Here is a 27,588-nt window from a genome sequence, read left to right on the forward strand (position 1 = left end):
TTAACAATTACTAGGAATTTGATGGAAATAGACTTATTTTATGTTTCACAAGTGTTGACAAATGAGAAAGGTGATTTGGTTACTTCATATGCAAATTTTCATAAGGCAAGAGGATAAATATTTGGATATGATTGTTAGTATTTTACATAAGAATGAGGAAGTAATGATGAAACACATTATTCATAAGGTAACCTACAAAAACAGTTAAGAAAATAGTAATATCTACTACTGTAGTGTTAGAAAGGATGCAACAAGTGCTTTTATATAACACTAAAATAGTAACAGGTTTGCTGTTGAAGTTGAAAATTCTTTTTTCTCCCGGAAAGGATACTTAACTAAATGCTTTGATCCAGAAGAGTTTCAGAGTGTAGAATTTTTTATTTTTTATTTTTGTGAACATTTCAGAATTTTTCTGAACTCTTTGATTTGACAGATCCTACTTTCAAGAAATCCGTGTAAGACAAGGGATGTGGCTCAGTTGGCAGGTTTGTGTAGCTTGCACAAGCCCTGGGTTCATTTCTCAGCACTATATAAACCAGATTTGGTGGGGCACACCTATAATCCCATCACTTGGGGTTGAGGGGCAGTGGAGGCAGGAGGATCCAAAGTTCAAGATTATCTCTGACTCCACAGTAAGCTCCACATCAGCCTGGGATATATGACCCTTTCATCAAAATGGAATTGAGCATGGAAGCAGTGAGGTGCTGCACATCTGTAAGCCCAGCACTCAGAAGCCTGAGTGAGGAGTTTGATGTCAGCCTGGGTGACCTAGTGAGTGACGACATAATAAGATTGTTATAACTAGTGCTTTTTGTCACCTCAGACCAGACTTATCCAGGATATAAAAGATGGGAATTTTTAAGGAAAAAAAAATACCACTTCCTTAAGGAAGCTGGACAGGAATACATTGATAGAGTCAATTGTGAATCCCTTTTATAGTTTCATGATTTGATTTTTGCCTGTTTTGGTTTGGTTTTTGAAATAGGATCTTTTTGTAGCCTCAGCTGAGGGGACGGCCTTGGCCTCAGATCCTATTTGCCTCTGCATTCCGAGTGTTCGAGTAGAAGGCTTGCCCACCGTTCCGTTCAGATCTGTTTTAAATACAGTTCGCCATTATTGTGTTGGTTCCTGGAGGTGATTTCAAAGAAGGTCTGAGTGTTGTTACTATGCTTATAATAGAATCAGTTTTTAAAGTTTCCTGGATTTGTGTGTATATGTTACTTCTTTTAAAAATCATCTTTTAATCTTTTCTTAGGTTTTTGTTTCTGTTACTTGGCCCAGCAGGGAAGGCCCCACAATACCATGAAATTGGCAGATCCATAGCCACTCTCATGACTGATGAGGTAATTAAAATTCCCTTTCAGATAGACAATGAGTATGCAATTATAGACTTTCTTTTTCCTGTAATGAAGCTTATAAAATTATTTTTATGTCTGTCCTATATTATTTCATATTCGCTCTTTCCTAACACATGCCTTTGTTGATGGCTTTAAGACCTTTTTGCTGCTATTCTCTTAATTTGACCTTGCTGGCTTCATTGAAATTTTGAAGTTTGTTTGCTCTAAATTTCAGAATGTTGTTTTTTTGAGGTGTCCTTGGGACTTTTTCTTTGTTTTTTTCTTTACTTCTCTTTTGGTTTTGGAATGTCTTGTTTGGCTGTGACCTCTTTAGTGATCAGGACTTCTGTCTTTGAGGGAGGTTTCTAACAGTGCTTGCCAGACACTGCAGTGCATCCACCCAGGAAGGCGTCAGAAGCCCTGGACATCTGAACCTAATCTGTGTCAGCCTCTCACACTTTTTCTCCATAATCACTACTGTTTCTTTGGTAGACACTGACCTTTACCATGGTAGTTCAGTTTTTATCTTTGGAGATTTGTATCATATTGAGAATAATAAGATGTACATGTGGATCTCACATTTCCTTGATCTATCTATCTATCTTCCTTCCTTCCCTCCTTCCTTTCCTTTCCTTCCTTCCTTCCTTCCTTCCTTCCTTCCTTCCTTCCTTCCTTCCTTCCTTCCTTCTCTCCTTCTCTCCCTCCCTCCGTCCTTCCCTCCCTCCCTCCCTCCCTCCCTCCGTCCTTCCCTCCCTCCCTCCCTCCGTCCTTCCCTCCCTCCCTCCCTTCCTTCCTTCCTCTCTCTCTCTCTCTCTTTCTTTCTTTCTTTCCTTTTTTTTTTCTTGAGTTGGGGTTTCTATATAACCTAAGCATGCCTCAAATGGCTATGTAGCCCAGGCTAACCCATCTCTTGGTAGTCTTCCTAGTTTAGCTTTTCAAGTGCTGGGATAATGGCATGAGCTACCATATTTGCTTTAAGTTCATATCCAAACCCTTTGTTGGTATTCTTAGAGGACCTTGCACACTTCCCCATGCTTGCACCCTGATTTTTTGCTGCCTACCCTCCTGACTTTCCTTTGGCAGTAGCAGCTTCCTTTCTGTTTCTGGGTGAGTTTTGCTGCTTATACACCTGTACATTAAAATTGTCTTCCTAAGTATTGTTTCACCATCCACCCTACCCATTCTATCTGTTGCATGACTTCCTCTCAAATACTACCTCTGTTTTTTTCTGTTTGTTTGTTTTTTAAAAGTCTTGCTGAATAGCCCAGACTATACTCAAACTCACCAGTTCTGCCTATCACTTCAGTTGTCAGGGTTATGAGTCTTCTTAGCAACATTTCTTTCTTTTTTTTTTTTTCCTTTTTTTAAATTCTTTATTAATTACACTTTATTCACTTTGTATCCCCCTGTGGTTCCCTCCCTCCTCTCGTCCCAATCCCTCCCTTCCTTCACCCTCTGCATGCATGTCCCTCCCTAAGTCCATTGATAAGGGAGGTCTTCCTTTCCTTCCTTCTGATCCTAGTCAATTAGGTCTCATCAGGAGTGGCTGCATTGTCTTCTTCTGTGGCCTGGTAATGCTGCTTCCCCCTCAGGGGGAGGTAATTAAAGAGCAGGCCAATCAGTTCATGTCAGAGACAGTCCCTGTTCCCCTTACAATGGAACCCACTTGGACACTGAACTGCCATGGGCTACATCTAGCAACATTTCTTAGCTACTTATTTTTTTCTGTCCACTTTCTGTTCTGCACTTTGCTTTTGTTTGTTTGTTTGTTTGTATTAGAAGCTTGTTATTCTGTGCAATCACTTACCTCTCTTTTCTGCCTGCCTGCTTTTTGTTATTTCACACAACATTGTGCCTACCAAATCATAGGTAACCAATAAATATTTGTTAAGCAAATTATGGACAAAACTTTTTTTTGTGCATAATTATTCCTTCAGGATAAATAACATTTTAATGGCAGAAATAGAGTGACCTGACATTATTGTAATGGATCAATTTGTAACAAATTCCTTTTTGTCTGTAAAATGTTTTTCCTTTTATTGACACTTTATTTTCTTCTGTTTGTTGTTGATTCATCTGATAATACTAATGATAGGCTAAATACTGCCAGATGAAGTGGATTCCTGCCACTGACAAGAATCTATATAATTTTTTTGTTATTTATTTTACATTGTGTCTGTGTGTGCGTGCGTGTGTGTGTATGTGTGTGTGTGTATGCAGGGAGGGAAGAGGTATGTGCTCATGTTAGTGTGGGTCCTGTGAAATCCAGAAGATGGCATCATATTCTTCAGAACTGGAATTACAGACAGTTTCTAGTCACCTGAGAGTTCTGGGAACTGAAAGCATGTTGTCTGCAAGCACTGCTTGCTATTAACCATGACACCATTGTTCCAACTCAATATTTCTGCACTAAAGTACATTTTAGTATAGGTGGCTTTTTCTCTGCACTGTAAAATACTTATGCTCAGTATCTTCTTTTCTTTAGATTTTTCATGATGTAGCTTATAAAGCAAAAGATCGAAATGACCTTTTATCTGGAATTGATGAATTTTTAGATCAAGTAACTGTCCTTCCTCCAGGAGAGTGGGATCCTTCTATACGCATAGAGCCACCAAAAAGTGTTCCTTCTCAGGTAAGAACTTAGAGATATGCTTCTGGGGGTTGCTTTCTTTTTTAAGGTAAAAACTGTTAATGAAAAATATAAATTATGAACTTTTATGACTCCAAAGTTGTAACAATTTGCAGTGGAGTGGCTCAGTGGGAGCACTTTCTTAGCATGCCTGAGACCCTGCGTTTGAAATGGTGGAAAGTAGAAAAGATGATCCCTGAGTGAGGCATCCCAGAAGCAGAAAGACATACATGGAGTATAATCACTTACAAATGGATATTAGACATATATTTATAGGATAATCATACTAAAATCTGTACACCTAAAGAAGTTAGCAAGAAGGAGGAAGAGATCAATGTTCATTCATAAAGGCAAATGGGATGGGCATCGGAAGAGGGAGAAAACAGGGAAGAAGACAGGAGCCTACCACAGAAGGTCTCTGTAAGACTCTGCCCAGCTGGGTATCAAAGCAGATGCTGAGACTCATAGCCAAACTTTGGAAAGGGTGCAGGGAATCTTATGAAAGAAGGGGGAGATAGTACGAACTGGATAGGACTTGAGCTCCACAAGGAGAGCAACAGATCCAAAAAGTATGGGCCCAGGGATCTTTTCTGAGACTGACACTCCAACCAAGGACCATTCATGGAGATAACCTAGAACCCCTGCACAGGTGTAGCCCATGGCAGCTCAGTGTCCAAGTTGGTTCCCTAGTAAGGGGAACAGGGGCTGTCTCTGACATGAACTTAGTGGCCAGCTCTTTGATCACCTCCCCATGAGGCTGGGAGTGAGGGGTCAGCCTTAGGAGACCACAGAGGAAGACAATGCAGACAGTCCTGATGAGACCTGATAAGATAGGGTCAGATGGAAGGGGAGGGGGACCTCCCCTATCAATGGACTGTAGGAGGGGAATGGGAGGAGAAGAGAAAGGGAAGGGGCTACAGCTGGGATACAAAGTGAATAAATTTTAATTAGTAAAAAAAAAAATTTTAAAAAGTATGTCAGTAAAAATCAGTAGAGGTGGATTCAGAGATGATGTACCTGTATTACTGTATGCTTTGTGCATTTTTATCCCAAACAGATGTTTGTCTGTTGTTAGCTTTGTGGTTGTTCTGATATTGACTCTGTTACCCGGACATGGTTTGCTTAGTCAATTACCTATCTTGCCCAGATTTCAAATTTTCTTGAAAAGTTTATCTACTACACTTTTCTTGCTTTGTGGAGTTATATCCTGAAACATCTTACATTTAGCTAATAGGCTAATTATTTATTATTATTTTCAAACAATAATTTAGATTATTTATCTATTTACTTATTTACTTGCTTATTGATTTGGTTTTTCAAGACAGGGTCTTTGTGTACCTTTGACTGTCCAGGAACTGTCTGTAGGCCAGGCTGGCCTGGAACTTAGAGATCCATCTACTTCTGCCTCTGGAATTCTGGGATTAAAGGCATGTGCCATTACTTCCTGGATTAGATTTTTTTTTTTAATGTGTATCTTTTTCTGTCATTTCTGCTTTTAGCTGATTTACTTCACTCCTTCTGCTATTCTTCAGAAAGATTTATTTTCTCCTTTTTGCCTGGCAAACATTTAAAAAATTTTTTTTTTAGGTTTAATTTGTTTTATATGAATGAGTATTTTGCTTGCCTATGTGAATGTATACTACATACATTCTTGGTACCTAGGATCAGATAACTTAAAACTGGAGTTATGCATAATTATAAACCACCCTGTTAATGCTGGTAATTGAACTCTGATCCTCTGAAGAGCAGCCGGTGCCATCTCTCCAGACTCTATCTTTCAAAATGTTTTGAAAAAGAAAAAAGAAAGTTTTGTTTTGTTACCTTTTGGTTTTGGAGACAGTGTTTTACTGTGTAGCTTTGAGTGGCCTGGACCCTCTGTGTAGAGTAGACTTAGTGAAACTTACAGTGATCCTACTGCCTTAGTATCTCAAATGCTAGAATAGTGAGCATGAGCCACTGTCTGATGCTTCATATTTTCATGTTGTTTTAGCTATGACTCAGACTATAATATGTAGGATGTTCCATTGTTGTATGTTTTCTGTTTCCCCCTTGGCATTTTCAAGTGCAATCGTACTTTGTGATTCAAGTCTTGCTATTCTGTGTTAATACAGTAATGTGGGATCACACATGTGTTACTGAGTCTGTCTGTTGCTCCGTATTCCATGTTGCTCCATATTCCATTCCTTCCCTCTTTCCATTATATGTGCCTATCTGCACATAGGTATTTCTTTAGCCTGTGTTCTCTTGAGATAACTTTTGAAATGTTCCTCATGTGTTTTCATGGGGGAGAAGAGTTTATATCTTAGAAGTGGTTTTATTGATTTTTAAATAAGATATAAGATGATACTGAAGGAATTTCTCTGTTATTTCTCTAAGAAAAACATATAGTAAAGGAAAAATGTCCTTGGTTTTCTCTTTTTCTATCTGTCCTCCTCCCTCTCTCTTTTCTTTGAACTTGTTAAGCCCAGACTGATCTTGAACTGACAGTCTTTATGCCCCAGCTTCTTGAGAACTGGCATTGTAGGTTTGTGGAGAAAGTAGTATCTTTAGAAATTAATGTAAAATTTTGTTTTTTGGGCAAGTTTATAGGGCATTTCCTTTATTGACACTTGATGTGCGAGGGCCTAGCTCGCTATGGGCAGTGCCACCCCTGGACTGGTGGTCTAGGATGGTATTAGCCTACCGAGCCAGCCATAGGGAGCAAAGTGAGCAGTGTTCCTCCGTGGCCTCTGTTCTTGTTCTGGCTCCAGGTTCCTGGTCCTGACTTCCTCAGGAAGGACTGTGATCAGTCCTTAGAAGGCAGAGCTCAAAGCCAACCAGGTCTACATAGCTAGTTCAAAGTCAGCTAGGAGTATATAGTGAGACTTTGTTTTTTAAAAGTAATCAAATGAAAGGCTGGAGGACATGTTCAGTGATAAGCTTGTCTACCATGCACAAAGCTTTGAGTTCAATCTCCAGTGCTACAAAAAGACCAGGACACATTAGCTGAAATCATAAACCTTTTCCTCCCCAAGTTGCTTTATTCATGATGTTTTATCATGGCTGTGGAAACCTTAATATAACAGTAACTATTTTGGAATAGAAATTTGAAATAGTTTTGTGAGTAGATCTTTTAGTTTTAGAATATAAGGTGAAGAAAGCTAATTGTAAGTTTAAAATATGAACATAAGTAGATGGTAAATTATTCTAAATTACATCTTATTTTTAAATGTTATTGTTTTAGAATGTTATACTAGGAAACATTTTTTCCAAGAGTACTTATATAAAATCCTCTTAAGATGTAATATTTCCTCTAGACATTGTAGATACCTTGTCAATTTTCTTAAAATTGGATTCTGAAAGTGTATTTTTGTGAAATTCAGGAAAAGAGGAAGATTCCTGTCTTTCCCAATGGATCTGCTCCAATGTCTGTTGAGCCTCCTAAGGAGGCTGCTCATCATGCTGGGCCTGAGCTGCAGAGGACTGGACGGTGGGTATAGATGCTCCTTTGGGAGATTAAATATTGATTTGATGGAAAAGCACCAATAGTCTTCTTTTTTAACTCCTCAAGTATTTGGGACCCAATCTTGTATTTTTTTATTTTTTTTTTTTGTGTGTGGTCTTTTAAAAAATGCATTTCTATAACATATATGACATCGAGGACAATTTTCATACATTTTAAAATAATTTTAATAATATATACAAATCATTACTTAAAAATTAAAATAATGGAACATGTATTCAAAATTGTAGTTACTATAGTATGTTGGGTTTTTTGGTGACCTCTACAGAAGGTTCTGAAATAAAATATAGATACTTTTCCAAGTTAAAGAATTATGAGATGAAAGAGGAATTACAGAGAATTATTTTTATATATTGTGCACAGATTTAAAAGTTTTGTGAATACTACTTTTTGAAATACCATAAAGCTAGGTGGACAAGCATGACTTGACCCTACTATTAGCTTCTGGAAACTTTATTAGAGAAATTAGAAAGTTAATTTTAGAGTAAATAATAGAAATGTTGCCTGGTAAAATTAATAAAATATGTTTAAAATACTTAGTAGTAGCTGATTGTGACAGCATTCCCATACTGTAGACAAATATGGCTTTGGGTATTACACAGGATACTGGTAGTCATTGTGGAACTAAAGGACCTGGAGTCAAATCATTGTAAAATTAGAGCATCATGTATAGACACACCATTGACAAGAACAATAACTAAATATATTTAACACAGACTTTAGTGACACTTATAATCTGTGACTATTGAAATGTAAGAGCCTTTAATGAGTGTAATAGAATAGTAGTTTATCTCCATGCCAATAGTGCTGGTCTCTGTTGGCTGAAACCAATTCTTTGTACTTTGGAGAGAGGGTCAGTTGTTGAGAAGCACCAAGTTAGATGCCCATCCATCTCAAGCACCCAAGAGACTCCTCTGCCACCTGGTAGTCAGTTGTTTATTTGATAATGGAGACCCATCTTCTACATTGTCATTAGCATCTTTTTAATTTAAAGCTGGTTCTTTTTGCTACAGATCATAGAATGACTTCTACTTATCAACAGCTTCAGGATTTATTTAAGTATTTAACCTAAAAAGTTAGCATGATAAAGGTTGCAGCATCCAAACTCTCAAGAGCTTAAGGTTAATATTTATCTATTTTCTTGTATTTGGTATATACATAATTACCCATTTTCTAAGTAAGAAGACTGTCCTGAATTTTAAATTCAGCAGTATTATTGGGTACTTTCTATATACCAGGCAGAATTTTGCTAACTAGAGGCATGACATTAATCAAGGAAAGAGTCCATATCTCCTAGGGTGCATATATTTTATTAGAATATTTTCAGATTAAAAATATCAAAAAGCCTAATTTTTTAAAAGTTAAAATGGTATGGTTTTGATGTTTTAATGTAAATCTAGATTTTTTTTTCCTAAAACCTCTTAGTTTTATTAGTATGCACACTACACAAATAACAATGTACTGAAATAGTTTTTAAGATTTTTCTTTTTTGCAGACAGAATTATTTATGTAAATAAATCAAGAGTTAAAAGTCATAAAAGTAGATATTAGTTGACTTCTGTATTAAAGCATAGCATAAAGTCCAAGTAAGATATAATTGCCTTCTTTGTATTTCTGCCCATTGCCTTTTAGATCTATATTACAGATAAAGAATAGAATTACATTTGCACATTTACATGAATGGCTGGTTAGGTTTTGTTTATTGTATGTTTACTTGTCTATTTGCATTCAAAGTTACAATTACTCCTATAAAGTCATTTGCCTGCAGCCTTTTCAGTATATAATCCATAATATAATACTGTTTCCTTTAATTTAATGAGATCTATCTTTCCTCTGACATCATTTCACTAGAGTAATGAGTGTATCTTCTGTAAGTTATACGATGATTTAAATTTTTATTGACAAAACAGTAAGCACCTACAGTTTTATATAGCCCATAGATTTAGTTTGAACTAGTTAGAATCCTCTAGTCTACAGCTTGACGAGTTTCATCTCACCTATTTAGGCTTTTTGGTGGTTTGATACTTGACATCAAAAGGAAAGCACCTTTTTTCTTGAGTGACTTCAAGGATGCATTAAGTCTGCAGTGCCTGGCCTCGATTCTTTTCCTATACTGTGCCTGTATGTCTCCTGTAATCACTTTTGGAGGGCTGCTTGGAGAAGCTACAGAAGGCAGAATAGTGAGTACAAAAGATTGGTAGTGGCCAGGCTCCCAGCTCCTCAGAGGCAAGTGTCTGTATGCATTTGTCTCACTATTCACGCTTGTATTTGAAGAGTCTCCCCACAGCATTAACCTTTCCCAAAGCAGACTTTCCCCAAAGGTAATTGCTGTGGAAAACATGGGGAAGCCATTTGAACAGGAGAAGATGCACAGTCGAGGTAAAAATAAATAAATAAATAAATAAACAAACAAAGACCAAGCCGTTTATATCCTACCTTGCTTAATGAAATGGTTATGAATTGAGTAAGACTTCATTGTCTTCTCGGGGGTGGGTGTGTGGTTTGTGGGGGAGATTAACGGCTCTGGGTGGGTTACGGTGGGAAATTTACCCATGGGGCTCCCTTGGTGTGTCCTGCTAATTATCACAGGATTAGGATTATGGCCCCAGCTGGTGACTGAGCTGAGACCATTTAAAACAGCGGAATGTAACTATACAGAGGGTGGGATTTTGAAGTTATTTTCATTTTGCTATTAAATCTGTGTGAAAGTCACCAAAGCTTTTATTTGTAATTAAGTGCTGCCTCCATTTTTTTTCCTGTGAATGTAGAGTCCTATTTGCTGTACTTGTTGATACTGTGCTAGGAACTGGTTCTCCATAAAATCTTGAATGGCATTTTATGGGGGGTGTAAATATATTTTAATGGAATTTGAAAGACATGATTTATAATTTTTGATTTCTGGGGTTTGCTTTAAGAATATTTACTCTTGAAAAAATTGTATTTTTATAGCTAAAAGCTAAAAAAGCAATAGCTAAATCTAAGTAGTGATAGTTATTCAATTTTAAAGGCATATTGTTTACTGAACATGAGGTGAAAACCTAAAAATTGAAGATTTTCTAATTCTGAATATTAGATTCCATTTTTACCTTTTTCTTTAATCATTATTTAAATATTCATGTTTTTAGTTGTTTTCTGTACTGTGAGAAATAGTACTTGTAACTCTGCCATGCCCTGTGGAAATGTAGTTTACCTATAACTTTTTGGAAGTATTGCTGCTTGGCTCATGGACTGTCTCTGCCTGTCTTCTCCTTCTGCCTTTTGATACCTTGTGCCTGAGATAGTGTTTGGCATTGGAGTAGGAAGAGAGACAATGTAGGAGGGACTGCCTAACTGGAAAGGTAGGAAATGGTAGCCTGTGTTCTCTGGACTGTTTAAGTGAGAAAAGAGACCTATGGGAAATGAAGTGACAGAAATGAGAAAAAAGAATTTTAAAGAGGAAACAATATGGATGTAAGGTATTTCCTTCCTGTGGCTTTATAAAAATTGCTGTTTTAGGGGATTGTTTTCAGAAGTTACAGAGTAGCAGAAGAAAATATAAATATTAGAGACTATTCATAAGCCAATGAGGGTTGAAATTGAGGTTTGATTATAGGGAGAGAAGGAGCAGTAGAAACTTAGTTGATTTGTAGAATGGAAGGCGTGAATTGGCCCAATAAATTAGACAACCGGAGCCTTAAGATGAGTATGGACATAAAGCAGTTCTATACTGGGAAAGTGGTTTGGGAGCCTCTTATATAACATTGAGGGTGGGGGTGGTAATGGCAGAGCTTCTGGTGGCAGTGTCCATATTTTGGGGAGGGACCTCTAGTTTGTGCTCACCTATGTCAGATGAGAGTTGTGATGCATCTTTTTTCAGTTTTTGCGGGTTTGTGTGTGTGTGTGTATATTTCACTTACACATTTTCACCTTTAACTCAAGCTCATCCTAAATTTAGTCTTAAAATGTACATATTTTAGTAGAATTAAAGAGATGGTGATGGCATACCTGTGTTTTGTAGTGAAACCCTATTTTTCAGGAAGAAAGTAAATTCTTTACCGTTAACATATTATTAGTATGGATGCTCATTTTTCATGTTGTCATTACTTCAATTATATTTTGTTACTTTATGATTATGTTTTGGATGATCCTGTTAGAGTTGATGGTGAAATTGCTACCTCTTTTGATATGCCCTGGGCAACAGACAAGGTTTGAATGTGCCTTCCCAGATGCTAGTGGGATTCTAATTATCCTTACCTCCATTTAAAAACAAGAGAGCTTGGACTGGAAACAAGCTGCCCCGCAGTTGCTCGCCAGGACCTGGCCCTGCAGGCTTCCAGGGCAGTCCTGTCCTTGCCTGCTACTGTGCTGTCTCTTGTTTTGGACCTTTGTTTCTTACTTCTTGTCTTGTCTTTACCAATTCCGGGCTTTCTCCTTTCTGGATGGCACACCCCAGTTGTTGGCCTTGAGGTTTAAGATGGTAAATTCTTTTCCTTTCTCTGTAACTCTAGCCTTTGTCTAGTGGCATAGTACATTGCCATTGCTTCACCATCCGACCGTATTAGCTAGGCTATAATGCTGATAGTGAAATAAAATATTACTGTACCTTACTCACTAAACTCTGAGGCAGTTTCATTTTCCCACTTTATCTCATTTTGTTGCGCTTTAATGATAAAATATTTATTGTTTCTGTGAAGTTCTACCTTGTTTAGGTTTTTAGAAAACAGTGAGAAGGTCACACGTTTACCTACTTGAAGATTCTTTTTTAATAATCATTGAGTATTTAATGTGCTTTTTATGTTCAGAATAAAAAGTATTTCTTTCAGTCTTCTAAGAGTAGTAAAATAACATGCTTTTCTGCTTGCATAGGCTTACAAATAAAACAGCACAGATGAAGCTGAACCCCTGTGTGTCTCCTTTTGTGCCTGTGTCTTACTGTATTGAGTGTTGAATTAAGGATGATTGCCAAATATTCAATTAAATATGCAAAAACCAAAAAATTTTCTTTATTTACTTGATATATTTGTAATTTTCCATATGTAAGATTTAGTTTTAAAGCACAGTTCCATGTTTGCTTAGGTTTTGTAACTACTCTCTATGTTAGAGATAATTTTTGATGTGATGCTTCTGTTCATTTTTAAACAGAGTGCGATAGAGTCTCTTTTTGGAGCATCACTAACTGGGATTGCCTACTCATTGTTTGCTGGGCAGCCTCTAACAATACTGGGGAGCACAGGGCCAGTCCTAGTGTTTGAGAAAATTTTATTCAAATTCTGTCGGTAAGTAGTAATTCTCACCCCCTATATTTGTATGCCTGTCAATTACATGTTACGTTGTACTGTCCATGAACTGCGTTTACTGTGTTAACAGTACGTGCAGTTTTAGTATCTTTGGGTGCTTTTATGTGGTTGTCCCACCAAGCCTCCTACTACCACTTCTCCTCAGTAATGTGGAGATGACGAAAAATAAGATTGCCCATCGATACTAATTTAATGCATTTGAGTAATGATAAGCAAATCATTTGAGGAAGAGCAATGAAAATCTTTAGTGCTAGCAAAATTAAACCAGTAAGATGTTTATCTGAACTGTTCGTTGGGGGAAGTGTTGGTCTTGCAGAGGAAGTTTAGAGTGAAGTAGAGCTTGAACACCGAGGCTGACTTTGCCAGGCAATCAATCTTATATAAAGAGACAAGGTCTCAAAGCCATCGGAGTTCAGGGTTAGTATCTATGGCTAGGGTGTTGGCTGCATGGGCGGACTGTAGATAGACTTTGAATTCAACATTAACAATACTGTTCCCTATATGACATGCGTGCACTTGAGTATTTTAACCTGAAACAATGTAGGCTTTTGAATATTTGGTTGCTGTAGTTCTCTTGCTCTGATTTTCTGCTTATTGGCTAAGCTGATTTTAAATCTGGCATGGCAAGCTCCACTGACTAGTAGGGCATGAAATGACTTAAAGTAGAGCCTTTCATAGTGATCTCTGATTTGAAATTAAAAATCAGAGACTACTTTTCTGTAGGGATAAGGGTGGCTGAAGAAGTAATGCTGGCAAGATACTGGAGTAGTAGTGGGTTCTTTTCCATAGTGACACATGCGGATTCATCTTAAGAGAAAGCCAGCCACAGTTTTTAATATGGCACTTGTTCCATATAGCTGATTGCTAATGTGAAATCTGATGGTTTTATCTCTTTATTGCCTAACATATTTTTGCTGTAATTCTTTAATATAGTAACCAAGTCTCCAGTTGGAGGAAAAACAAACAAACAAAAATTCCCCACAGAGCTTCATCTAATTATTATTTGGCAATTTGGTAACTGTTATGTTTAAAGGAATCCCATGTTGGAGTTCGTATTGTTATAAAAACTTTAGGTGCAAGTCCTAGTCTATATGTACATGGTGATCATGTCTCCATTCATGTCTCTAAACAGAGATTATCACCTTTCCTATCTATCATTAAGAACCAGTATTGGTCTGTGGACTTCTTTCTTGTGCATTGTACTGGTTGCCACAGATGCAAGTAGCCTTGTGTGTTACATTACTCGGTTCACAGAAGAAGCTTTTGCAGCTCTCATTTGTATCATATTCATCTATGAAGCGTTGGAGAAACTCTTTCATTTAGGAGAAATATATGCATTTAATATGCACAACAACTTGGATGAATTGACCAGTTACACGTAAGTACTTCTGTTTCATCCTTATATTAAAATACAATTTTCCTAGGATATCAGACATAAGAAATAAAATTTGGGGGGGTTCGGTGGTGCATGTCTTCAGTCCCAGTACTTGGGAGGCAGAAGCAGGTAGAACTCTGTGAGTCCAAGGCTAGCCTGGTCTGTTCAACACACTTAGGACAGCCAGGGCTCTGTTACACAGAGAAATCCTGTCTGGAAAACCTAAAGAAAAAAAATCAAAATAAAAATTAAAATGGATGTTTTAAAAAAGGGCTGGGCTTGGTGATACACACTTTTAATTCCAGTACTCAGGAGGCTGAGGCAGGAGGAAGTCCCACAAGCTAAAGGTGCCCCTGGGTTACATCGTAAAAGAACGTGGAGTCTTGCAATGTAGTAGTCATTGTGTCTAGCTGCATCTGGTAATTGACATACTTGTTTCTGATGAAATTTTGATAATGCATTGGTGAATAGAATTATAGTTGATGAAGTTTACTTACTTTTGGTTACTGAGGTAATGGTTGGTTTAAGTTACTAACTTGACATAATCTTAGAGTTGTCTAGAAGAGTGAGTCTCAATGAGAGATTGTCTAGATCAGGTTGGCCTAGTGAGCATGGCTGTCTTGATCACATTAATTGAGGCAGGAAGACCTACCCACTATGGGGTAAGGGGGGGTAGCACCATTTCCTTGGCAGGGTATCTTGGAAGTGAGCTAAGATCTAGCATGTATATACACATGCACACACACACGTGCACGCGCACACACATACACACACTTCTATTTATTATTGTCTGTCTGACATTGGAGAGGCTGAGAATCTACTAGTTGTTCTTTCCAAGAGTCTGGCTGTCTCAGCAGTCCCGGGCTGGTGCTGGAGTCCTGGACGATCCCTGGAGAGCTACTGCTCTCCAGTGTATATTGGAATCCTAAAGAAATGAAGGACTGCCTCAGTGACAGGATAAATGCCAATGGAGTGAGGGCAAGCAGGCAGAAAGCAAAGCTTTCCTTTCTTCATGTCATATTATCTCGGCTGCCCCCAGAAGGTGCTGCTCATATTTAGAATGAGTCTTTCTGCTTCAGATAATCAGATCAAGAGACCCTCAGTAGAGTGCTCAGCAGCTTGTGTTTTGGTTGATTCTGGATATAGTCAAGTTGACAACCAAGATTAGCCATCAAAATTGGCAATCTATGTTTTAGATATTTTTCTCTATTTAACCACTCGGAGGTATATGGAAGGATGTAGGGTATCATTTTTGTACTTAAATATTCCTCACATTTTATATTATTATGTTTTTAACATGTAGAATGTTCAACAAATGTACCTGTCATACTTATATATAGTACATTGCTGTTAAGAAAGGTATTTTGTTAGTGCTTTTTTGTGGCATTAGAAATAGCTAGGTGATTAAGAACACTGTCTGCTTTTTCAGAGGATCAAAGTTCATTTCCCAGCACCCACATGGCAGCTCCCAACTGTCTGTAACTCCAGTTTCAGAGGATCTGACACCCCCACACTGACATATATACAGGCTAAGCACCAAGCACATAAAATAATAAACATTAAGAAAAATTGCAAATATAAAATAAGACAAATAGCCCATCTTACTTGGCCTTGAGCCACAGATCCCGATCCCGTTCTCTTTCCTTAGTCCTTTTCCGTATCCTTGTTATCTTTTTATAGTCTTAGTTTGATGGGCAAAGTAGGAAGGGGTCTGAAAATTGTTGTATGACACTGACCTACTTGAAAACACTAGACACTTTGATGCCCAGTCTCATGTGTTACAGCTTTTTTGTATCTTCTTTGCTTGATATTTTGACATTTACAAAGTGATAGTTGAAATATTTCTGGATATGGACTGAACTTTCTGATTTTAACATCTCCTATCATCTTATTTGTAGAAGAGTGAGTTTTACTGGATGATAATGTAGGTAGTCATAGCCTATCATGCCTAAGGCTCTGAGTTCCATCGCTACACACACACACACAAAAAAAAAACCCTGTTTTGAAAACAACAGAGGGAGAAGGAGAGAGGGAGGGAGGAGGAGGAGAGAGAGAGAGAGGAAGAGAGAGAGAGAGAGAGAGAGAGAACAATTAAGGCTATGGAGTCCAAAGAGATAAGATTTAGTGATAACTGTAAACATGGTAGTCTTTAACCATCCCAAATGTTATATCCAAACATTATTATTAAGTGAATATGTTATTGACAGACTTTTTCTCTCATCTTTTTTTTTTTCCATCTTTTCCTCCTTTGGCCTCCACTGCTGCTGCAGCTGCTTCACCACCACCACCCCGCCCGCCCCCCCCCCCCCACTTGGTATTTTTAAAACAAGGTCTTGCCACATAGCTCCAAGTAGTCTGGAGTACCCTGTAACACACCACCATGGCCTTAAACTTGAGGTGCCGTGCTTCTGCTTTCTGCTTTAGTTCCTACCCTCTATGGAAGAAATGCTGAGATGTTAAAACTTAAAACCTTGTGCCATTGATCTAGAAAACAAATGAACATTAAATGTAGGATTCTTAAAACATTCTCCTGTTCTGATTTCTCAGATGTGTTTGTGCCGAGCCGTCTAACCCTAGCAATGACACCATGGAAGTGTGGAAGAGAAAGAATGTGACAGCAGACAGTATTTCCTGGGGAAACCTCACTGTTTCTGTAAGTACATTAGGAACTGAGGAGCACTTAGGTCCGTGGACTCTGTGGAAACCTGGCTTTTGTCTCTTCCCTATTTTGCTGTAGAGTTGGTTTCACATGGTAGCTGGTACTGGCCAGAATTTGCAGCAGTCTTGTCTTAGCCTCCCCTGCGCTAGGATTCAGGATGTGAGCCTCCATGTCCAGTTTTCTTCATTTTTTTTCTGATTATACGTAGCTTTCATGATAATAAATATGTAGATTGTTTTCAAAATACATTATTTTGTTATTTTTTAATTTTAATTTCTAATTTATGTGCTTTGTGGCTGTGTGCATGAGTGCAAGTATTTTCAGGCCAGAAAAAGGTGTCAGATCCCTCCGAGCTAGAATTTTCAGCAGTTGTGAGCAGCCAGCATGGGTGCTGGAAACTGAACTGAGGTCCTCTGAAAGCCAGCCTATGTGCTCTTAAACCCTGCACCATCTCTGCAGCCTCTGTTTTTGTTTTCTTAAGTGAGGTGTAAGGTCTCGGATCAGTGGTTCTCAGCCTTCCTAATGCTGCAGCCCTTTAATGTAGTTGGTAATCCCTAGCCATAAAATTGTTTCATTGCCATTTCATAACTGTAATTTTGCTGTTGTTATGAATCATAATGTAAATGTAAATATCTGAAACGTGACTCCTGTGGGAGTCTCAACCTCCAGGTTGGTAATTGCTACCTTAGACCCAGGACTTCACATATGCTGGGCAAGTGCTTTACTGCTGAGCTACAGCTCCAGACCAAAATGTGGGTGTTCTCACTAAAATTTTAATGATCACATTGCTGCTCATGAAAGGCCATGTTTTAATCTCAGGTGTCAAGTTAGAGCTAAATTGGTTGCCTTTACTTTTTCCTCTCCTTCCTTCCTTCCTTCCTTCCTTCCTTCCTTCCTTCCTTCCTTCCTTCCTTCCTTCCTTCCTTTCTTTCTTCCCTCCCTCCCTCCCTCTCTCCCTCCCTCCCTCCCTCCCTTTCTTGCTTGCTTGCTTTCTTGCTTTCTCTCTTTCTTTCTTTCTTTCTTTCTTTCTTTCTTTCTTTCTTTCTTTCTTTCTTTCTTGCTTTCCTTCTTGCTTTCTTTCTTGCTTGCTTTCTTTCTTGCTTTCTCTCTTTCTTTCTTTCTTGCTTGCTTGCTTTCTTGCTTGCTTTCTTGCTTTCTCTCTTTCTTTCTTTCTATTTTTCTTTCTTTCTTGCTTGCTTTCTTACTTTCTTGCTTTCTCTCTTTCTTTCTTTCTATTTTTCTTTCTTTCTTTCTTGCTTGCTTGCTTTCTTAATTTCTTGCTTGCTTTCTCTCTTTCTTGCTTGCTTTCTTGCTTGCTTGCTTGCTTGCTTTCTTAATTTCTTGCTTGCTTGCTTTCTTTCTTGCTTGTTTTCTCTCTTTCTTTCTTGCTTGCTTTCTTGCTTTCTCTCTTTCTTTCTTTCTTTCTTTCTTGCTTGCTTTCTTGTTTGCTTGCTTTCTTGCTTGCTTGCTTTCTTTTTTGCTTTCTTTCTTTCTTGCTTGCTTTTTTCTTGCTTTCTTTCTTGCTTTCTCTCTTTCTTTCTTTCTTTCTTTCTTGCATTCTTTCTTGCTTGCTTGCTTTCTCTCTTTCTCTCTCTCTCTTTCTTTCTTTCTTTCTTTCTTTCTTTTTTCTTGCTTGCTTTCTTGCTTGCTTTCTCTATTTCTTTCTTTCGTTCGTTCTTGCTTGCTTGCTTGCTTGCTTTCTTTCTTGCTTGCTCTCTTGCTTTCTCTCTCTCTTTCTTTCTTTCTTTCTTTCTTGCTTGCTTGCTTGCCTTGCTTTCTTTCTTGCTTTCTTTCTTGCTTGCTTTCTTTCTTTCTTTTTTTGCTTTCTTTCTTTCTTGCTTGCTTTCTCTCTTTCTTTCTTTCTTTCTTTCTTTCTTTCTATCTTTCTTTCTTTCTTTCTATCTTTCTTTCTTTCTCTTTCTTTCTTTCTTGCTTGCTTTCTTTCTCTCTTTCTTTCTTTCTTTCTTTCTTTCGTTCTTTCTTTCTTGCTTGCTTTCTTTCTCTCTTTCTTTCTTTCTTGCTTGCTTGCTTGCTTTCTTTCTTGCTTGCTTGCTTGCTTGCTTGCTTGCTTTTTTGCTTTCTTTCTTTCTTGCTTTTTTCTTGCTTTCTTTCTTGCTTGCTTTCTTTTTTGCTTTTTTTCTTTCTTGCTTGCTTTCTCTCTTTCTTTCTATCTTTCTTTCTTTCTCTTTCTTTCTTTCTTTCTTGCTTTCTTTCTTTATTGCTTTCTTGCTTGCTTGCTTTCTCTCTCTCTTTCTTGCTTGCTTTCTTTCTTTCTTGCTTGCTCTCTTGCTTTCTCTCTCTCTTTCTTTCTTTCGTTCTTTCTTGCTTTCTTTCTTGCTTGCTTGCTTTCTTGTTTGCTTGCTTTCTTGCTTGCTTGCTTTCTTTTTTGCTTTCTTTCTTTCTTGCTTGCTTTTTTCTTGCTTTCTTTCTTGCTTTCTCTCTTTCTTTCTTTCTTTCTTGCTTGCTTTCTTGTTTGCTTGCTTTCTTGCTTGCTTGCTTTCTTTTTTGCTTTCTTTCTTTCTTGCTTGCTTTTTTCTTGCTTTCTTTCTTGCTTTCTCTCTTTCTTTCTTTCTTTCTTTCTTGCATTCTTTCTTGCTTGCTTGCTTTCTCTCTTTCTCTCTCTCTCTTTCTTTCTTTCTTTCTTTCTTTCTTTTTTCTTGCTTGCTTTCTTGCTTGCTTTCTCTATTTCTTTCTTTCGTTCGTTCTTGCTTGCTTGCTTGCTTGCTTTCTTTCTTGCTTGCTCTCTTGCTTTCTCTCTCTCTTTCTTTCTTTCTTGCTTGCTTGCTTGCTTGCTTGCCTTGCTTTCTTTCTTGCTTTCTTTCTTGCTTGCTTTCTTTCTTTCTTTTTTTGCTTTCTTTCTTTCTTGCTTGCTTTCTCTCTTTCTTTCTTTCTTTCTTTCTTTCTTTCTTTCTTTCTTTCTATCTTTCTTTCTTTCTTTCTATCTTTCTTTCTTTCTCTTTCTTTCTTTCTTGCTTGCTTTCTTTCTCTCTTTCTTTCTTTCTTTCTTTCGTTCTTTCTTTCTTTCTTGCTTGCTTTCTTTCTCTCTTTCTTTCTTTCTTGCTTGCTTGCTTGCTTTCTTTCTTGCTTGCTTGCTTGCTTGCTTGCTTTTTTGCTTTCTTTCTTTCTTGCTTTTTTCTTGCTTTCTTTCTTGCTTGCTTTCTTTTTTGCTTTTTTTCTTTCTTGCTTGCTTTCTCTCTTTCTTTCTATCTTTCTTTCTTTCTCTTTCTTTCTTTCTTTCTTGCTTTCTTTCTTTATTGCTTTCTTGCTTGCTTGCTTTCTCTCTCTCTTTCTTGCTTGCTTTCTTTCTTTCTTGCTTGCTCTCTTGCTTTCTCTCTCTCTTTCTTTCTTTCTTTCGTTCTTTCTTGCTTTCTTTCTTGCTTGCTTGCTTTCTTGTTTGCTTGCTTTCTTGCTTGCTTGCTTGCTTTTTTGCTTTCTTTCTTTCTTGCTTGCTTTTTTCTTGCTTTCTTTCTTGCTTTCTCTCTTTCTTTCTTTCTTTCTTGCTTGCTTGCTTTCTTGTTTGCTTGCTTTCTTGCTTGCTTGCTTTCTTTTTTGCTTTCTTTCTTTCTTGCTTGCTTTTTTCTTGCTTTCTTTCTTGCTTTCTCTCTTTCTTTCTTTCTTTCTTTCTTGCATTCTTTCTTGCTTGCTTGCTTTCTCTCTTTCTCTCTCTCTCTTTCTTTCTTTCTTTCTTTCTTTCTTTTTTCTTGCTTGCTTTCTTGCTTGCTTTCTCTATTTCTTTCTTTCGTTCGTTCTTGCTTGCTTGCTTTCTTTCTTGCTTGCTCTCTTGCTTTCTCTCTCTCTTTCTTTCTTTCTTTCTTTCTTTCTTGCTTGCTTGCTTGCCTTGCTTTCTTTCTTGCTTTCTTTCTTGCTTGCTTTCTTTCTTTCTTTTTTTGCTTTCTTTCTTTCTTGCTTGCTTTCTCTCTTTCTTTCTTTCTTTCTTTCTTTCTTTCTTTCTTTCTTTCTATCTTTCTTTCTTTCTTTCTATCTTTCTTTCTTTCTCTTTCTTTCTTTCTTGCTTGCTTTCTTTCTCTCTTTCTTTCTTTCTTTCGTTCTTTCTTTCGTGCTTGCTTGCTTTCTTTCTCTCTTTCTTTCTTTCTTGCTTGCTTGCTTGCTTTCTTTCTTGCTTGCTTGCTTGCTTGCTTGCTTGCTTTTTTCTTGCTTTCTTTCTTGCTTTCTCTCTTTCTTTCTTTCTTTCTTTCTTGCTTGCTTTCTTGTTTGCTTGCTTTCTTGCTTGCTTGCTTTCTTTTTTGCTTTCTTTCTTTCTTGCTTGCTTTCTTTCTTCCTTGCTTTCTTTCTCTCTTTCTTTCTTTCTTTTTTCTTTCTCTCTTGCTTTCTTTCTTGCTTGCTTGCTTTCTCTCTTTCTTTCTTCATTGCTTTCTCTCTTGCTTTCTTGCTTTCTCTCTTTCTTTCTTGCTTGCTTGCTTGCTTTCTTGCTTTCTTTATTGCTTTCTTGCTTGCTTTCTCTCTCTCTTTCTTGCTTGCTTTCTTTCTTGCTTGCTTGCTTTCTTTCTTGCTTGCTCTCTTGCTTTCTCTCTCTCTTTCTTTCTTTCTTTCTTTCTTGCTTGCTTGCTTGCTTGCTTGCCTTGCTTTCTTTCTTGCTTTCTTTCTTGCTTGCTTTCTTTCTTTCTTTTTTTGCTTTCTTTCTTTCTTGCTTGCTTTCTCTCTTTCTCTCTTTCTTTCTTTCTTTCTTTCTTTCTATCTTTCTTTCTTTCTTTCTATCTTTCTTTCTTTCTTGCTTGCTTTCTTTCTCTCTTTCTTTCTTTCTTTCGTTCTTTCTTTCTTTCTTGCTTGCTTTCTTTCTCTCTTTCTTTCTTTCTTGCTTGCTTGCTTGCTTTCTTTCTTGCTTGCTTGCTTGCTTGCTTGCTTGCTTTTTTGCTTTCTTTCTTTCTTGCTTTTTTCTTGCTTTCTTTCTTTTTTGCTTTTTTTCTTTCTTGCTTGCTTTCTCTCTTTCTTTCTATCTTTCTTTCTTTCTCTTTCTTTCTTTCTTTCTTGCTTTCTTTCTTTATTGCTTTCTTGCTTGCTTGCTTTCTCTCTCTCTTTCTTGCTTGCTTTCTTTCTTTCTTGCTTGCTCTCTTGCTTTCTCTCTCTCTTTCTTTCTTTCTTTCGTTCTTTCTTGCTTTCTTTCTTGCTTGCTTGCTTTCTTGTTTGCTTGCTTTCTTGCTTGCTTGCTTGCTTTTTTGCTTTCTTTCTTTCTTGCTTGCTTTTTTCTTGCTTTCTTTCTTGCTTTCTCTCTTTCTTTCTTTCTTTCTTGCTTGCTTTCTTGTTTGCTTGCTTTCTTGCTTGCTTGCTTTCTTTTTTGCTTTCTTTCTTTCTTGCTTGCTTTTTTCTTGCTTTCTTTCTTGCTTTCTCTCTTTCTTTCTTTCTTTCTTTCTTGCATTCTTTCTTGCTTGCTTGCTTTCTCTCTTTCTCTCTCTTTCTTTCTTTCTTTCTTTCTTTCTTTTTTCTTGCTTGCTTTCTTGCTTGCTTTCTCTATTTCTTTCTTTCGTTCGTTCTTGCTTGCTTGCTTGCTTGCTTGCTTTTTTCTTGCTTGCTTGCTTGCTTTCTTTCTTTATTGCTTTCTTGCTTGCTTGCTTTCTTGCTTTCTCTCTGTCTTTCTTTCTTGCTTTCTTTCTTTTTTCTTGCTTGCTTTCTTTCTCTCTTTCTTTCTTTCTTGCTTGCTTGCTTTCTTTCTTTCTTTCTTGCTTGCTTGCTTTCTTTCTTTCTTGCTTTTTTCTTGCTTGCTTGCTTTCTTTCTTTCTTTCTTTCTTTCTTTTTTTGCTTTCTTTCTTTCTTGCTTGCTTTCTCTTTCTTTCTTTCTATCTTTCTTTCTTTCTCTTTCTTTCTTTCTTTCTTTCTTGCTTGCTTTCTTTCTCTCTTTCTTTCTTTCTTTCTTTCTTTCTTTCTTTCGTTCTTTCTTGCTTGCTTGCTTGCTTTCTTTCTTGCTTGCTTGCTTTTTTGCTTTCTTTCTTTCTTGCTTTTTTCTTGCTTTCTTTCTTGCTTGCTTTCTTTTTTGCTTTTTTTCTTTCTTGCTTGCTTTCTCTCTTTCTTTCTATCTTTCTTTCTCTTTCTTTCTTTCTTTCTTGCTTGCTTTCTTGCTTTCTTTCTTGCATTCTTTCTTGCTTGCTTGCTTTCTCTCTTTCTCTCTTTCTTTCTTTCTTGCTTGCTTGCTTGCTTGCTTGCTTTCTCTCTTTCTTTCTTTCTTGCTTTCTTGCTTGCTTGCTTGCTTTCTTGCTTTCTTGCTTGCTTGCTGTCTTTCTTTCTTTCTTCCTTTCTTTCTTTCTTTCTTTCTTTCTTTCTTTCTTTCTTTCTTTCTTTCTATTTTGCTTTCTTTCTTGTTTGCTTTCTTTCTTGCTTCCTTGCTTTCTTGCTTTCTTGCTTTCTTGCTTGCTTGCTTGCTTGCTTGCTTTCTTGCTTGCTTGCTTGCTTTTTCGCTTGCTTGCTTGCTTGCTTTCTTGCTTGTTTGCTTTCTTGCTTGCTTGCTTGCTTGCTTTTTCGCTTGCTTGCTTGCTTGCTTTCTTGCTTTTTTTCTTTCTTGCTTGCTTGCTTTCTTTCTTGCTTTCTTGCTTTCTTGCTTTTTCTAGGGGAGAGGTGAAATCTCTGGCTGGCGTCAGATTATAAATAATAGAGACTTGTAATAATAGAGACTTGTCCTGAATTCCCTGTCATTCTGCCTCACTGTGAGAGAGCTAAGGATTATGAGTTTATACCACCATGTGCAGCTCCAGTTGTCCTTTAAGACAACTCTCTATCTATGCTTCATTCAGCCTCTGTAAAAATTACAATATTTAATCCACCTGTTCAGCCAGTGTAGCTGTTGCCTACAGGGATGCAGTGGAAACATTTCATAGCACCATGAACCTTTCTCTAAAGGGAACATAAAGTAAAAGAAAGGAGAAAATTGGTGAAATGTTCTTTTTCAGTGATTTTGATAGAACTATCGTAACATCCCTAATTGGTGATGTGGTATAGTAGATTAGCAGAAGCTTTCTGGGTAAAGAATAAAATTGATGTCTTAGATTCAACTATACTCTTGAGTACTCTATAGAATACTTGAAAATCTTCATCTTCTTTCCTCTCCTGCCCCTCCAGGAGTGTAAGACTTTCCATGGTATGTTTGTGGGATCAGCTTGTGGTCCTCATGGGCCTTATGTTCCCGATGTGCTCTTCTGGTGTGTCGTCTTGTTTTTTACGACGTTCTTTCTGTCTTCATTCCTCAAGCAGTTCAAAACCAAGCGTTATTTTCCTACCAAGGTAACTGGGATGCATTTTTGGTAATATTTATGTTTTCGTTGGTTTATTTCAAAGCAATAATTTATTATTTATGACTAATACTTTATGCTAAATAGTTTAAGATAAATTGCTTTTAGTAAAAAGTAATATTGGCCAGGCATGGTGGCACATGCCTTTAATCCCAGCACTTGGGAGGGAGACACAAGTGGGTCTATGTGAATTTGAGGCCATTCTGGTCTACAGAGCTAATTCCAGAACAGCCAGAACTATACAAAGAAACCCTGTCTCAAAACCAAAACATACATATATGTGTACATATATATCTGTGTGTGTAGTTTTATTAGGAGTATATATTGTTATGTATACTATATATAAATATATATTTTACATATCTGAACACACAGGAGAAAGATAATACTGTGAAAAGGTGAAAGGTAGTCTGATGTGACTTGTTTCTTATGTTTTGAGGATAAAGTGGACATACACATATATAACACTATTAATTATTAGTAGTCTCATCCATGCATTAGTGTCATATTTTATGAGAAAGACATGAATTCTTGAAAAAGTACAGGAAGTAATTCTGTTTATATTAATGTAATCCCTCTATTATAGGTGCGATCAACAATCAGTGACTTTGCTGTATTTCTCACAATAGTAATAATGGTTGCAATTGACTACCTTGTGGGAATTCCATCTCCTAAACTTAATGTTCCTGAAAAGTTTGAGGCAAGTATTAAAAGAAGTGACTGGATTTGGAAATACCAAACTACTTAGTGCAGAGAAAGCTTGAACCCAGGACATTGTAGTTATTAGACAAGAGCTCTTGTGAAGTGCAGTCAATTCACATTTTTTATTGACAAATATATATTTAAATTTTAGTACCTCCTGTTCTTCAGAATACAAAATTTGCTAATTTATGTCTACAGTGTTTGCTCTAAAAATCAGTTTCATATTACTGAATCTGAGAAGGTACACATTTTTTTGTCAGTAGTTGTTTGGGCAATTCCGATGCAGTACCAACTTTACCATGAGCACTAGTTTCAGGAATCTAACAGAAGGTACAAGAGAGTTGATACAACAGAGATTTGATTTCACCATAGATGATGTATATAGCTCCTATTTAAAGTGTCGTTCTGGTATACTTGTCTGTCTCTGCAAGCCAACCTGGTCACACCAATTCTTTGAAGATGGACACTGTGGTGCGTGCCTATAATTCCAAACTGAGTAGGCTAAAGCAGGAGGCTTATAAGTTTGAGGCTGTCTTGGATTACATCATGAATTCCAGGCTAGTCTAGGCTACGTAGCAACACCTTGTCTTTTCAAAATAAACAAGTTCAAACAAACAAGACCAAAGTTCAACCCCAAACTATTAGTCTCTAAACAATAAACGTTAGTTATAACTCTTTAGCAGGTGGGCTTGCCAAGTGGGATGTGGTCTGGTTAGTAGGTCTTCCTCTTTTCATGTCTAGTTGTCTAGTGGCTTTTGCCGGGTAGTGGGTATGTAGGGCAGGGTAGCTTTACTTACTGATCTGGAGACTCACCTCAGGGGTTGAAACAGTTGTTAGTGGTGGCCTTTCTCTTCCCTGCTTCTGCTTTGTATCTTCCCTCAAAGAAAGTACATTCAAAACACAGTCATCACAGGACTTTGAGATGTTAAAAAGCTTCATGGTTGAAGTCCAGACTTGACAGTCATACATGTCACTTTGGGCTTACTTTGTCTATGTCTTAGTTGGGGTGTTGTTGTGTAGAGATACCATGACCTTGGCAACTATTATAAGAAAAACATTTAGTCGAGGCTGGTTTACAATTTCAGAGGTTTAGTCCATGATTGCAATGGTAGAAACATGGCTATGTGCAGGCAGACGTGGTGCTGGAGGAGTTTAGATTCTACAGCAGAGAGAGACCAGGTGCTTCACTGGGTGCCTCACTGGGTATAGCTTGTCTATAGGAGACCTCAAAGCCTGCCCCCACAGTGATACTCTTCCTCCAACAAGGCCACACCTCCTAATTGCGCAATTCCTATGAGCCAAGCATTCAAACACGAGTCTGTGGGAGCCATGCCTACTCAGACCAACAGTGTATTAAGTTAGAAAATAATCTTGAGTTGAGAAGGGAGAATAGATGCCACTGTAGATGGAGACTGGGCAAGTCCCATGACAAGGGTATGCCTGTAGGTGCAGGATGAATTTCTCTGACTATCTTTGCAAATAATTTACCACACATCCTCTTTTCTGTCCCTTGGTATTTTATGGAATAGATCCACTATGTGCTGTGGAAATTGAATACAGCAGAGGAATGAAACTTTCTCTTTATTTTTAAACTTTAATAGCCTACTGATCCAAGTAGGGGCTGGATCATAAGCCCTTTGGGAGATAACCCTTGGTGGACCTTACTAATTGCAGCTGTTCCAGCTCTGCTTTGTACCATTCTCATCTTTATGGATCAACAGATCACAGCTGTAATCATCAACAGAAAAGAACACAAACTCAAGGTAAATCTGAAAGACTTCTTTAAGGGTTTGCAGTATTTTCCTTAATAACAAGTACATTTAAAAGTGCAAAATGAAAGTTAATTTCTTCCTTTTTGATAATTAGTTCAGACTTCATTTAATATGACTTACCAGTGTTCATTTCCTTTTTCAGAAAGGAGCTGGCTATCACCTTGACTTGCTAATGGTTGGTGTCATGTTGGGAGTCTGCTCTATCATGGGCCTACCATGGTTTGTGGCTGCGACAGTGTTATCTATAAGTCATGTTAACAGCTTAAAAGTAGAATCTGAATGTTCTGCTCCAGGGGAACAGCCCAAGTTTCTGGGGATTCGTGAACAGCGGGTTACAGGGCTGATGATTTTTATCCTGATGGGCCTCTCTGTGTTCATGACTTCAGTACTAAAGGTAAAATCCTTTGCAGACACATCATGAAATTTTACTTATCTTAACATTTTTATTTAATTGTATAGAAATTAAACATTGAAATATGTGTGAATGTATAAAATCAGTTTTTTCTCCTGTAATTTAAAATCCATACAAGTTTAGAAATACCATTTGGCAGTGTTTTTCATATAGTAAGCATGTAGATAAATGAATTGTAGCCTACAAGCCCATCATTTGCAGCGTGCATTTGGAGTGAGTTAATCAACGTGTGGCTTGAACAGTGCAGGAAGTAATTGGAAAAAATGGAAGATAATTACTTTGATTTCTTTAAAGTACTTTCTTTAAGTTAATGGACTTAATATGCTCTTTCTTGATATAGCACATGAAATAAAAGTAGTGTATACCAGAAAATTTTTAAAAATGGTATTACCAATGGAACCTGTAAGAAATTTTATTAATCACATTTTTCTTATATCTATATTTTATAGATATAAACCGTACAGAATATAGTAATTTAAAAAACAAGTTTATAGCAAAGTATCTAATCTGAAAGTTTTTTATTTATTATGTAAAAACCCAACTCCATATTTATCTTTGGTATTTTAGTTATTTTTGCTATAAAGAAAATGGCTGAATAAACATTTACCCAACTTTTAAACTAGAAGACACCTATGTGTATAAGATTGAAAAGGAGAGTCACCACTGTTGGAATTCCTTGGGCTCATTTC

At 37.2% G+C, this 27,588-nt stretch overlaps 1 protein-coding gene across 5 annotated transcripts in view; it reads left to right on the forward strand.

Annotated features, from left to right (window-relative positions):
- The window catches only part of Slc4a7 (solute carrier family 4 member 7), a 101,485-nt gene that overhangs the window by 50,788 nt on the left and 23,109 nt on the right, over positions 1-27,588 (forward strand). For 4 of the 5 annotated variants that reach the window (XM_060390987.1, XM_060390989.1, XM_060390985.1 and 1 more), the window contains 11 exons: positions 1,256-1,343; positions 3,823-3,969; positions 7,329-7,435; positions 9,474-9,648; positions 12,590-12,723; positions 13,877-14,122; positions 16,667-16,772; positions 23,844-24,005; positions 24,600-24,713; positions 26,317-26,478; positions 26,630-26,881. In XM_060390987.1, coding sequence (XP_060246970.1) covers positions 1,256-1,343; positions 3,823-3,969; positions 7,329-7,435; positions 9,474-9,648; positions 12,590-12,723; positions 13,877-14,122; positions 16,667-16,772; positions 23,844-24,005; positions 24,600-24,713; positions 26,317-26,478; positions 26,630-26,881 — 1,693 coding nt within the window. Of the gene's footprint in view, positions 1-1,255; positions 1,344-3,822; positions 3,970-7,328; positions 7,436-9,473; positions 9,649-12,589; positions 12,724-13,876; positions 14,123-16,666; positions 16,773-23,843; positions 24,006-24,599; positions 24,714-26,316; positions 26,479-26,629; positions 26,882-27,588 lie in introns of those variants that run through there. The other variant, XM_060390988.1, reaches the window with a different exon arrangement.

Source organism: Meriones unguiculatus, chromosome 9, assembly GCF_030254825.1.
Source record: "Meriones unguiculatus strain TT.TT164.6M chromosome 9, Bangor_MerUng_6.1, whole genome shotgun sequence".
Classification (NCBI taxonomy): domain Eukaryota; kingdom Metazoa; phylum Chordata; class Mammalia; order Rodentia; family Muridae; genus Meriones; species Meriones unguiculatus.